Here is a 14,256-nt window from a genome sequence, read left to right as displayed (position 1 = left end):
TGTATATTACTTTAGAAGTAGTTTTGGACAGTACCAAATAAATTTTCATTAAAATAACTTCGTAAATGACGTTTCACTGAGCCGAGTGGCAGGGGTTTGCTGCCAGCCAATCATAGTTGTTTCTTGAGTGCCATTTGCTTGCTGTGTTGTCTAATTTGGAGGTCATACAAAGCCTTGTTATGAGTGGCTGGCTGCAAGTCAACAACACTGCTCCTCAACTCCGCATCCTGTCAGTTACAAAATTATTTAATTTGAACAATACCAGCTACATAGTTTTGATTATAATTTTGTTCACTAACAGAAAATTCATCATTCTTTTGTTTAGAAATATGCAGCTTAAAAAAATAAAACGTGCGGAGAAGAAAGGTACAGAATCTGTAATGGATGAAAAGTTCTCATTGCTTTTCCAGTCACAGTTCTCAGTTGGTGGTGGAGAGCTTGTATTCCAGGTACTATGACATACACAGCTATGCTACTTGTCTTTGGTTCTGTTACATATTTTTGCTTACATATTCGTAAATTTTATGTCATGTTTAGGTGTGGACTCTTTCGCTACCTGTTGTTGTGATTGTTCACGGCAATCAAGAACCTCATGCACATGCTACTGTTACTTGGGACAATGCTTTTGCTGAACCTGGAAGAATACCATTTGCAGTACCAGATAAAGTACCATGGTCAAAAGTTTCAGATGCTCTCAATATGAAATTCAAAGCAGCTACAGGGCGTTTTTTGACAGAAGAGAATCTCAGATTTCTTGCAGAAAAAGCCTTCAGGTAAATACTTTGTCACAGTCTCAAAAAGTTTCTCACAGGTATATATTTGCCTATACTTTTAGAAACCACAACGGAGGGGTATCTGCTGAGAGGCCAGACAAACATGTGGTTCCTGAAGAGGGGCAGCAGCCTATTCAGTAGTTGCAGGGGCAACAGCCTGGATGATTGACTGATCTGGCCTTGTAACATTAACCAAAACGGCCTTGCTGTGCTGGTACTGCGAACGGCTGAAAGCAAGGGGAAACTACAACCGTAATTTTTCCCGAGGACATGCAGCTTTACTGTATGATTAAATGATGATGGCGACCTCTTGGGTAAAATATTCCGGAGGTAAAATAGTCCCCCATTCGGATCTCCGGGCGGGGACTACTCAAGAGGACGTCATTATCAGGAGAAAGAAAACTGGCATTCTACGGATCCGAGCGTGGAATGTCAGATCCCTTAATCGGGCAGGTAGGTTAGAAAATTTAAAAAGGGAAATGGATAGGTTAAAGTTAGATATAGTGGGAATTAGTGAAGTTCGGTGGCAGGAGGAACAAGACTTCTGGTCAGGTGACTACAGGGTTATAAACACAAAATCAAATAGGGGTAATGCAGGAGTAGGTTTAATAATGAATAAAAAAATGGGAGTGCGCGTTAGCTACTACAAACAGCATAGTGAATGCATTATTGTGGCCAAGATAGACACAAAGCCCATGCCTACTACAGTAGTACAAGTTTATATGCCAACTAGCTCTGCAGATGATGAAGAAATTGATGAAATGTATGACGAGATAAAAGAAATTATTCAGGTAGTGAAGGGAGATGAAAATTTAATAGTCATGGGTGACTGGAATTCGTCAGTAGGAAAAGGGAGAGAAGGAAACATAGTAGGTGAATATGGATTGGGGGACAGAAATGAAAGAGGAAGCCGCCTGGTCGAATTTTGCACAGAGCATAACTTAATCATAGCTAACACTTGGTTCAAGAATCATAAAAGAAGGTTGTATACCTGGAAGAATCCTGGAGATACTAAAAGGTATCAGATAGATTACATAATGGTAAGACAGAGATTTAGGAACCAGGTTTTAAACTGTAAGACATTTCCAGGGGCAGATGTGGACTCTGACCACAACCTATTGGTTATGAACTGCAGATTGAAACTGAAGAAACTGCAAAAAGGCGGGAATTTAAGGAGATGGGACCTGGATAAACTGAAAGAACCAGAGGTTGTAGATAGTTTCAGGGAGAGCATAAGGGAACAATTGACAGGAATGGGGGAAAGAAATACAGTAGAAGAAGAATGGGTAGCTCTGAGGCATGAAGTAGTGAAGGCAGCAGAGGATCAAGTAGGTAAAAAGACGAGGGCTAATAGAAATCCTTGGGTAACAGAAGAAATATTGAATTTAATTGATGAAAGGAGAAAATATAAAAATGCAGTAAATGAAGCAGGCAAAAAGGAATACAAACGTCTCAAAAATGAGATCAACAGGAAGTGCAAAATGGCTGAGCGGGGATGGCTAGAGGACAAATGTAAGGATGTAGAGGCTTGTCTCACTAGGGGTAAGATAGATACTGCCTACAGGAAAATTAAAGAGACCTTTGCAGAGAAGAGAACCACTTGTATGAATATCAAGAGCTCAGACGGCAACCCAGTTTTAAGCAAAGAAGGGAAGGCAGAAAGGTGGAAGGAGTATATAGAGGGTTTATACAAGGGCGATGTACTTGAGGAGAATATTATGGAAATGGAAGAGGATGTAGATGAAGATGAAATGGGAGATAAGATACTGCGTGAAGAGTTTGACAGAGCACTGAAAGATCTGAGTCGAAACAAGGCCCCGGGAGTAGACAACATTCCATTAGAACTACTGATGGCCTTGGGAGAGCCAGTCATGACAAAACTCTACCATCTGGTGAGCAAGATGTATGAGGCAGGCGAAATACCCACAGACTTCAAGAAGAATATAATAATTCCAATCCCAAAGAAAGCAGGTGTTGACAGATGTGAAAATTACCGAACTATCAGTTTAATAAGTCACAGCTGCAAAATACTAACGCGAATTCTTTACAGACGAATGGAAAAACTGATAGAAGCAGACCTCGGGGAAGATCAGTTTGGATTCCGTAGAAATATTGGAACACGTGAGGCAATACTAACCTTACGACTTATCTTAGAAGAAAGATTAAGGGAAGGCAAACCTACGTTTCTAGCATTTGTAGACTTAGAGAAAGCTTTTGACAATGTTAACTGGAATACTCTCTTTCAAATTCTGAAGGTGGCAGGGGTAAAATACAGGGAGCGAAAGGCTATTTACAATTTGTACAGAAACCAGATGGCAGTTATAAGAGTCGAGGGGCATGTTATTCAATCTGTATATTGAGCAAGCAGTAAAGGAAACAACAGAAAAATTCGGAGTAGGTATTAAAACTCATGGAGAAGAAGTAAAAACTTTGAGGTTCGCCGATGACATTGTAATTCTGTCAGAGACAGCAACGGACTTGGAAGAGCAGTGTAACGGAATGGACAGTGTCTTGAAAGGAGGATATAAGATTAACATCAACAAAAGCAAAACGAGGATAATGGAATGTAGTCAAATTAAATCGGGTGATGCTGAGGGGATTAGATTAGGAAATGAGACACTTAAAGTAGTAAAGGAGCTTTGCTATTTAGGGAGTAAAATAACTGATGATGGTCGAAGTAGAGAGGCTATAAAATGTAGACTGGCAATGGCAAGGAAATCGTTTCTGAAGAAGAGAAATTTGTTAACATCGAGTATAGATTTAAGTGTCAGGAAGTCGTTTCTGAAAGTATTTGTATGGAGTGTAGCCATGTATGGAAGTGAAACATGGACGATAACCAGTTTGGACAAGAAGAGAATAGAAGCTTTCGAAATGTGGTGCTACAGAAGAATGCTGAAGATAAGGTGGGTAGATCACATAACTAATGAGGAGGTATTGAATAGGATTGGGGAGAAGAGAAGTTTGTGGCACAACTTGACTAGAAGAAGGGATCGGTTGGTAGGACATGTTTCGAGGCATCAAGGGATCACAAATTTAGCATTGGAGGGCAGCGTGGAGGGTAAAAATCGTAGAGGGAGACCAAGAGATGAATACACTAAGCAGATTCAGAAGGATGTAGGTTGCAGTAAGTACTGGGAGATGAAGCAGCTTGCACAGGAGAGCTGCATCAAACCAGTCTCAGGACTGAAGACCACAACAACAACAACAACAACAACTTTTAAAAATAAGAATGTTGTAAAGTATAAGGATTGTAAGGTGCTGTAGCCATTTTGTAAAGTTTTGTTTTTATTTTTACTTGGAGTTCTTTTTTAAGGCAACTTGTGGATTCAGCATCAAATATTGCAATTATTTTTGAATCTGTTCTATATGACAGGTGTTATAAATACATCAAGCTGCAGTCAACAGATTCTGACTAGAGACCCATAAAACTTGTGTGAACATCTTTTTCCCTCAACTGAAGCTGTGCACAAATGTGTCCAAACTCAGTTAGGTAAATCACTCCCATCACAATTGCTATAGGTCCATTTCCTCTCTGTCTTGATCAGGCGGATTAATTGTACATAAAGTATTTCCACCACCATTTTTTGTTGGATCTGTATACACATGAAGCTGTGGTGTATTCAGCTGATTGGGAATGCACGTCCTTCTTTTCTCCCTGTAAGTGATAGTGACTGTGTAAAGGTGGAGATGTTATGCTAGATACAGAACAATTGTTAATGAGTTATAGCGCTTAATTTATTTCTCTCACAGTTGCGGAAAGACACAAATAATCAAGAATTTTTTTAGCTATCGGAGCCATCTTCAAATTTGGAAAACACAAAAATGAAAAATATATAAAAAGAGCTGAATGTTTTACTGTATGATCACCTACATAACAGTGTCTAAAAAATGTCATACCTCAAATGGTCAATTATAGTGTAACACATAACATCCAATGACATGAATTGCTATGTTGGCATTAAAGTAATGGGCAGGTTAGTGTTCGGAACTAAGCTCTGCATAGTGAGGGGCCTGGGAGGAATAGGTGGTAGAGACATGAGCTTAGACTGGGCAACATGTTACAAGTGAGGAACATTTTTTATGTAAAAATGGGAAGTACAATTCAAAAATGCTCATTAAGAATAATATGAAAATTAAAATTAATTTAGCTGCTACCCTTTTAAAATTAAAGTAATTGGTTGGTTGTAAGACCTCCATAAAAACAGGTAGCTTTGTAACCTACGTTAAAATAATGTAAAATAATTAATATTTCAAGTTTGGTGTTGCTGGAGGGCCTTGTCCAAATTTAATGGAGTAAGCTGTTGTGTCAGTACTTACAGAACTCTTTGTGGCTCCAGCAGAAACTGTTTAAACTGTCTTCTTGCCCTGAAATGAAATGTATTCTGGTTGTAACTTATTACACAGATTTTTGGTCTTTTTAACTTTTCTGGTGTTTTTGTAATGTACACTCACAAAATCAAATATTTAATGTTTTGCTATTACAACATTTTTCAAAGTTTATTGGCAAAAATTGATACTCAAAATTTTTTCTTGGACTATATACCATCTAGTAATGATCTTTAGATACTGATTTATCATTTCATTTTCCACATACGACATTGAACACACGACATATGGTGGTGAAAGAAAGAAGGGATTTTTTTTTTTTTTTTGGGGGGGGGGGATGAGTAAGTACAGGGTGGGTGATGGTAAAGGACACTGGAAAAATACTACTGCTGTTGCTTTGACCATGCTTACATGTAACGCATTTTGGCACCTGTGGGTCCCACATTAGGTGTACTTTGCTTCTTACATTATTTCCCATGCTTTTGGGTGATATGACATTTTAGGATGGGAAAGTGTATTCCATAGAAGGTGAAAGATATATTTCTGAGGTTGTATTGGCACTTAGTGGAGAACAACAATTCACATTACTTCACTTGAAGTGCCTGCTTTAGCATAGATCAACACAGTTTATCCTCTTTGCCAGGGACAGCCAAAAACTCTGCATGCATGTGGACCTCTTCCACCCATGTGGATCTCTCTCACTTGATTGCAGTCTTGAGAGGGAAGTAGGGAAACTGCAAAATTTTCAGTATTATTTAAGCATTTTTGGTGTTCTGGCAACATAATAAATTTTATGTCTGGTACAAAAGAGTTGGCATGCAGCCATACAGAGTTTCTCAGATTTTCATCACTCGGGTTACTGTGTAATTTGTAACTTACTTTGTTTCATAACAAGAACAAATGCCTTTCATGCATATATGTTGATCGAAACATTGATATCACATTTGCAACTTCGTTAAGGAAACTCCTCCCAGGGAAAACATTGTAGAACTCCTGGACAGCTTTAATGTGAAAGAAGTGGTCTTTTAAATGGGAGTTACATGGCAGATTGATGAATTTCATCTGGACTTGCATAGGGACACTTTGAACTGAAACAGCAAATTGCCTCAAAAACAGATGTAAGATTGGCAGTATCATCGAAATATTTAGAAAACTGTTCCTGTAATGCTTTCAACACCATATTAATGAATTCTTCAAAATTTGCATTTTCCTTAATGCCAGTGAGCTTAGGGTTTATCAGAAGTTATCCCTTCCACAATGTGACTCTTTTTAAATGTGTCCACTTTCAATAAAAGCAGAAATATGTTACTTTTAGTCTTGCAACCTCTTGCTGAGGGCAGTCTGCAGTCAGCATCATCTAAAATGCAAGGTCTGCAATCCATTCAGATCTTCTAATTTTCTTTTCTGCTTTCCTTTCTCCTTCAGAATTTCAACAGCAGTGGGTCTTAAATTGAAAAATGGTTCCAGGCATTCATCTTGACTGATCCAATGTACTTCACAGTGATATATAATGTGTCCACGCTCTTCATTCAGTTCCTTCAAAAATGATTGCAAATGATAGTTGAATAATGCAAGTAAATTCAGAATAATATTTGTACCACCAATTTCATCACATGCACCATGCCTGAAAATTTAGCACAAAATGCTTCTTGATGTCCAGAACAATGAATCCTGTATAATTGTTTATCAGTCATAATTTTTTAGTTTTTAATGGCCAACTAAGTCTTTAAATTCTTTCTGCATGGTGTTGTAAAACCATTCCACACTAAATTTGTTGTTCTTGTTGATGGTGCGACTGTATAATAGATATTGAAAATTCAACTTTTTCTCTTCTGTAATTCCCATTCATTTGTAAAGGCTTATGATGATAGATTGCTAGACAGCCTCTCTTCGTGCAGGTAAGAAGTAGATCTGTGGACTTACTTTATACCACAAACAAATAGTGAAGGATGAGCAGTGTTGGCGCCACAATTCTACCAAACTGAAGAAAGTAGTGCCCACAAAAAAGACACACCAAATACCATAAGAAACAGTGCCACATTATGCTGCTAAATCAAATGTCGCACTGTACCAAGTAGTTCCAAAAAGGACTGAGCAAAACCAAGATGTATTAAGCAGTGCTGAGACAGACTGAGGCTCAGAGTACATGTGTGCAGCACATTATGCGTGTGTGCAGTTTGGCACACCGTTGCCAACTGTGATCTATACCGTCTCTACTGCTACTTATTTTCTACACCGAACGGGATAGCGCAGTGGTTAGCACACAGGTCTCGCTTTTGGGAGGCCAATAGTTCAAACCTTTGTCAGACCGTCCTGATTTAGGTTTTCTGTGATTTTTCTAAAGTACTTAAGTCTAATGCTGGGGTGTTTTCCTGGTTAGGGTATGGTTGCTTTCCTTCTCCATTCTTCCCCAATCCGAGCTTGTGCTCTGGCTTTGATGACTTCATTGTTGATGGGACGTTAAACGCTAATCTCCTCTTCCTCCACTTATTCTCCACATCAGGTTGGTACAGTGACATTTGGTCACTGATTACAATTTTGAATATCAGTAGTGTGGGTCGGTGGCTCAGTCATTAAGTGTCAGACTATGGTCTGTGGTCGGATTTGTGGTCAGTCCTTGTATTTTTATTTGTCCCTTATCTTTTCTGTTACCTCTGGCAATGTTCATAAAGCTTAAAATGCCGAGCTGGGCTGTGGTTCAGAGTCTTCGTTTGGCTATAGGTCCCCTCATAACTGGCTAGATAAGTCAGCCAAAGGTCAGAGCAAGCCAAGGGCATACCACTTCCAACAGGGCCATTCCTAATGAAGCGTCATGTTTGTTAATTGACTGCTTTATTATTTTTACCTATTGGACATAGATACTTCAATCATTTCCTTCAGGTACTGTACCTGTTGTTCTTGTAATATAATTGCAGGATGAACTCTATTAAAACTCATTGTGTGTAACAAATGCACTCTTGGCTGCAGTGAATATCCTCTTCAATCATACTGTAAACATAAAATTCTTTTTCTTTGCCAGTAACTGTTGGAGGTAGGCATTGCAACTTTCATGTTAAATAGAATTTATTTTGCATCTGAATTAATTTAACTAATGAAATTCTGAGATGATGCAAACTGTGGTCATTCATGTTACTAATTCAGGCTTGAACCGCGTTTCAGAATCGAAAAAAGGTCTTTCACAAACGTGTTGCTTGAAATGTTATAGCACTTTCACAACCTCATTATGGACACGTGAAAACACTTATCTGAAGAAAACAATGTAGACATTCTGAATAAAACAATGTAGACATTCTGAACATTTTTAATGTAAAAGGATTTGCCTTTCAAATGGAAATTACACTGCACATGCCCAGGGACACTTTCTACTGAAACGGCAAATGGTCTAGAAGACAGCTCGAAAACAGATGTAGGATTGGCACAATGCCTTCAAAACGTTTAGAAAACTATTCTTGTAATTCTTTCGAGGCCACAATGAATTCTTCAAACCTATCATTTTCTTTAACGCCAGTGAACTTAGGGAAATGGACTGTGTTTGTCAGTATTTGTCCCTTCTGTAGTGCGATTTTCTTTTTAAATGCATTCCCATCAAATGAGAAATAAGTTGTTTCTTAATTTGAAATTTGGTACTGTAGGCATGGTGCAGTCAAGTCTACTTAAAATGCTTGGTTTGCAATCCAATTCCAGATGATCCTGCCCTCCTTCTTCCTTTATAAATTCAGCAATAGCAGGTATTAAATTGAAAAATTGTTACAAATGTGCTCAGTGATTTAATCAATGTACTTTGCTGTAATATATAAAATCTCCATACTCTTCTTTCAGTTCCATCAAAAACTATTGCAACTGACAAAGGAATAATGTGTGTGACTTCAGAAATTTTACTATTCGTACCACCAGTTTCTTCATGTGGTCCATGCCTGCAAATTTAGCACAAAGTGCTTCTTGATGTACAGAACAATGAATTCCGTCTGTAGATTGTTGTAATTTTTTGCTCTTTCATTGTCAGCTAAGTCGTTAAATTCTTTCCGCATGGTACTGTATTGTCATTTCATAGCAGATTTGCAGTATCCATCATACAATTTTAGTATATAATTTGCAATATGTATTACTATATAAAGGCAAGTTATTCTTCAAAAAAGTAGTTAGCAAAAATCTCAAAGTTCTTCCCCAACCTACTTCCAAACTTTTACATTATACTCTAGTAAATGAAGGGGCAGCATGAAAAGTTCTTGACCAATTTACTTGAAATTTTTGCATGATACTCTTAATTAATATTTGGACAGACATAGACTATATATATATTTTTTTAAACAACGATGTACAGGTTCTGTTAAAACTGACTGCAAGAGGTATACTCAGTATGCCATTTACCTATTCATGTTAACCCCTTTCAATTTCCAATCAAGGATTTGCTGGTAGTATCAATAAACAAAGCTCAAGGTCAGAGGAGGGGGAGAAGACGAAATGGGCAGAAGGAGGGGAGAAAATGGTTTAGGGAGAGGGGGAAGGAATGAAGGAATAGAATGACGGGGGAGGAGGAGGAGGGGGGAGAGAGAGGGGCAGAGATACGAGGTGATGGACATAGAAATGGGGAAGAACGAGAGATGGACGAAGAGAGGTGGGGGAGGGAGGGGAGTGGGAAGAGAAGATGGACAGAGAGAGGGGACAGGGGAAGGATTGTATTGCCAATTCCCATGTATATTTAGCAGTTGTGAAGCACCGTTGGGTTCACTAGTTTACATTACAGTGTCACATTTGAGCATAAGTTGCTGCATTGTAAAATTGGTGTCATTCTGGATTGTTGTATTTTGTTTGTACTGTGAGAAGTTCCGTTTGGAAAAGTGTCTTGGGGAAGTTTCATTTCTGGGTGTGTTTAGTTGCACAATAATTTGTCTCTGCTGTTAATGATATTGCATTGAGATACATAAAAATACAAATTCTGTGACAATGTTCTCCATAGAAGACAGGCATGAGGGTTATTAATGTCTAGAGAAGGTAAGGTGCAACATTTACTGGAGTAAGGGGTTTGCATTGTATAGGGAGAAAAGTAAGTTTATGAGTCATTTTCAATATTTATCCTTCAAGGTTTTCTACATATGAATTTCTTACCCATACCTATTGCTTCATTTGCATGTTTGTTTGGTAATTAAAATTATTCAATGGTTAGAGCTTGCTTATTTGTATGGATGCTAAATTAAAAAAGAAGTAATGTTTTGCTATGTCAACAGAACTGTGATTTAAATATACTCTTTTCATTCTTTACTTGGAGGTCACTTTTAAATGATTTAATCTTTCACTTTTCTATTTTCCATACTAGGAATCCCCAAGTGGCAGACTACAGTGGTATGCTGCTTAGTTGGTCACAATTCTGCAAGGAACCACTTCCAGACAGAAACTTCACTTTTTGGGAATGGTTCTTCGCTGTGATGAAACTAACAAAGGAACATTTAAGAGGCCCATGGATGGATGAGTAAGATGCATTTTATTGCCTGCACTGTTAACTCATTTGATAGTGTAGAGCTGTTACACAGATACATTATCTTTCAGAATGAAATGTTGCATAGATACTGTGTGGAGTTATCCAATTCAAAACTATGTGGTGGAAGAAGAAACATATTCTCACTTTGGAGACCAAGTCCAAGCATAGCTCGGGTCACAACTTAGTGTTAAAAAGACCATGCCCAAATATAGGTTGGGCTGCAGTTTTCTCAACATGCAAGCCACCTATCATTCAAAAAGGGACTCATTCATATGAAAACACAACCTGCCCCTTGACTGATGCTGCCTTCTGTTGTCAGTTTCTCTAGTTGTTAAGGGGGGAAAAAATTTAGCGAGCATAACAGCTGTTGTCGTGTCATGAATGGCTAAGCCAGAATGATCGCATTGACATAATTCAACGTTTTTTTCTCATTAGATTTTTCAGTTTGATGTAATTCTGCTGCAAATATATCAGGTTTATTGAGTGAGCAAGAAATTTTGGAAGCTCAAGAGTAAGAATTGCGTAATAACTCGCGTCTTAGTTTTTTGTTGGGAGGATAATAATACTTTCCGTTTTCATTATTTTAAAATTTCTAATGTGTCTAGGAAGTACAGTAAATATGAAAAATAAAACATGAAGCCTCCCCATTTTTAGTACGTATTGCTCGACGCTACGTCAATTGAATATGTGCCAGTAATGCTTTAAATAACAGCATAAACGGCCGGTCTCCTAGGCGTGGTATTCTTCTTAAGTGGCTGGTCTTCAAAGTGTTAAACACTGTTCACTAATGTAAAAATATGTGACTGGGCTTCCAGATTGGAATAATTGAACAGAAACTCATAAACTTCACTTCTTTAAGCAAAATAGGCAGTATAATTTAAACTTTTAAATGTTTTCATATGGAGTATGCACTGTATTAGGGAGCAATGAAAGTGATGGCTGGTGGGGTGGGGAGGGGGGAGGGGGGGGGCCGCTAACCAGCCCATTGTCTTCCCTCTGTTTCTGGTGCCAGTGAGAAACCTTTTGGCCCAGTCCAGCTTGGCCAGTGTATCTAAGCATACATTGTTGCCACAGTTTCATTTCTGCCACAAGTGCTGTCCAGGTAGCATCATAAGAAGGAACGACATTTGAAAGAACATCTGTCATAAAAGGGGTTTATTTAAGGGGTTGATATGGCAACAATGCTCTTAATTCATATTACCCTTAGCACAGCTCAGCTATAGTTTGCCTGGTTTGGCTTTTTGTGCAAGTGGAAGTCTTCTACCTTGTGACAACTGAAGTATAAGCTGAGAAAATTAATGGGGGAAGCATTTATTGTTAAAAGATTGTTAGCCTACACATCCCTTTTCTGTGCAAAATTGTATAAAATACTACCATCTGCTATACATGATTGCATTTGTTGATAATATTTGCCGTGGTGCCATGGAACAGCAGCAGGTTAACACGGAATATGATACATAATACACAGTCTCGCTTGCATATTATAATTTATTGAAGACCAAGTTTGGATGACAGTTATCCTTTATCAAGTTTGAAAGTTAATAGTGTATGTTTGCTGTCCGTAACTGGATGTAAATAAATTGTTACGTGCAAGGAAGACAGTATGCCAAGTACTGCATTCATTGATACCAAGGTGAAGACAAACTATCTTCTTTACCAATGGCGGTAATGCCACATGACATTAAACAAATTTCTTCTTACTATAAGTGTTTGCATATTATTTTTGTGTAGCAGTATTATGCTGGGAAAAAGACGGGAGGGGTAGTGAGAGAGAGCCAGAAAAAATGTATTAAAATCTGTTTCAACTTTTATTTTTGGAGGTGAGGAAGAATGTATGCAGAGAATGGAAAGATGTAGTTAGTTGTAAGAACAGACACGATGGTTAATTTTTCGTGGCACGATGGTAGCATGGTGCTAATTAAATATAACATTTACAAGTATACTGTAAATTTAATATGGAAGGATGAGGATAGATCCTCGACAAATTTCACATACCATTTTCCAGTTCCGTTTGATTTCCTTAGAACTGCTTAGAGGTTATATGTAAAGTGTGTGGATGAGATTTTAATGTTCAATGTTTTGTGTTTGTTGTGTTACAGTATATACATTTTGTAGATTCTCTGCTGAAAGCAATAAAATGTGTACACTCAGAAAAAAATTTGAACATAGTACTGTGTGGAATTCTTTGCTTCCATTAAATTTGTTTGAGAAGATTCATGTTATAACTCTGCCCGAACTGGCAGTAGGTATCACCTACTGTCGTGTCATCCTCTTCTGATAGGCACAACTGGATGCAGATATGGAGTGGCATTTGGTCGGCAAACCTATCTCACGGCCATTGTCAATTTACTTCTCAGTCAGGTAACTACTCAGTTGGCATCACAAGGGCTGAGTGCACACCATTTGCCAAGAGTGCTTGACAGATCCAGACAGTGATCTATCAAAGTTCTAGCCAAGCCCAGCAGCACTTAAATTTGGTGACCTGATGGGTATCGGTATTACCATTGCAGCATGGCTGTTGACAATGTTATAATGAGTTATACTAAACAGGCAGTGCATTGTAAATAAAAATTCACATTTGTGGGACTCATCACTGCAATTTACCTCTTAGTTAAATGTGGGAATTTCTGCAAATCATATTTACCCATTAGGTTTAGTTCATCAGAACTGGATTAAATGTATGAAGTGGAGTTAGAAATCAGTTGCAATTTGATAGTTGGAAAAGAGTTTACTATTTGGAGAAATCCAAAAAATAAGTAAAATTAATCCTAAAACTATGAGACGCATCACATCTCCATCATCAGTCTCACAAATGGTTTGTAGCTATCCACCTAGATCTATTAATTTATGCATAATTAGATACCCTTGCACCATGTGCAGCGTGATCTAAAAGTGCCACTCTTGGTCAAACTATCTTCTCTTGTAATGTTCCCTCTAAGACATTCACAAGGAACAGGTTGTGTCGTAGTATGTGACCAGTTCATTTGTGTCTCCCTTGCTCCGTTGTTCTCCTAAATGACTTTTCTTCCCACTTTTTTGCAGGACTTCCTGGTTGGTGCTTTTATCTGTCCACTTTATGTGTAACAGACACGTCTGGCATCACACCCCAAATGCTTAGAGAGGTTACATTTCATTTTTGCCTGTTGTCCATGTTTCACAACTATGCAGTGCTGGTGAAGGCTATGAAATGGAATAAAATGTTTTTCTTAGACAATGCAGTATCAGCTGTAGGAATATAAGTGTAAACAGTTTCGTGTATGCAAGGTAGACCGGCATAGTCAGCACTGATGAAATTGTATAACTAAAATCAGGAAAGGAGTGAAACTTAACAGTTTTTCAGTCAGTGAGGCAACAATCAGAATTGGTGTGTAATCCAGCTATGAAGGGTATGCAGTGTGTTGCATAAAAGTAATTAATTGAGCAAAATAGGAGTCCAATAGAAAAATTAATTATCCATTGTAATCACCCAGAATTATCTCCATTATTTAAATTTCAGTATAATTTTCTTCCAGGTCATTGTAAAAAATTGTTAAATATGATTAACTTTTGATTAGTCTTTCAAAAACAACTTTCTTCTAACACATTTTTCAATCCATTGTGTGTGAAAATTAAACACTGTCAGTACAATACAGTAACTATTTTTCACATTACATCCAGTCTGTGAGCTGTCGCACACAACCT

The 14,256-nt window shown here is 37.9% G+C and overlaps 1 protein-coding gene across 5 annotated transcripts in view; it reads left to right on the top strand.

The window, feature by feature from the left end:
* Window positions 1-14,256, top strand: part of LOC124794828 (signal transducer and activator of transcription 5B) — a 139,310-nt gene that overhangs the window by 55,596 nt on the left and 69,458 nt on the right. For all 5 annotated transcript variants that reach the window (XM_047258493.1, XM_047258492.1, XM_047258491.1 and 2 more), the window contains 3 exons: window positions 326-449; window positions 538-773; window positions 10,414-10,566. In XM_047258493.1, coding sequence (XP_047114449.1) covers window positions 326-449; window positions 538-773; window positions 10,414-10,566 — 513 coding nt within the window. The remainder of the gene's footprint in view (window positions 1-325; window positions 450-537; window positions 774-10,413; window positions 10,567-14,256) is intronic.

This window comes from Schistocerca piceifrons, chromosome 4 (assembly GCF_021461385.2).
Source record: "Schistocerca piceifrons isolate TAMUIC-IGC-003096 chromosome 4, iqSchPice1.1, whole genome shotgun sequence".
Taxonomy (NCBI): domain Eukaryota; kingdom Metazoa; phylum Arthropoda; class Insecta; order Orthoptera; family Acrididae; genus Schistocerca; species Schistocerca piceifrons.
The sequence above is the reverse complement of the archived record's forward strand: the minus strand, read 5'-3'. Positions and strand labels throughout refer to the sequence as shown.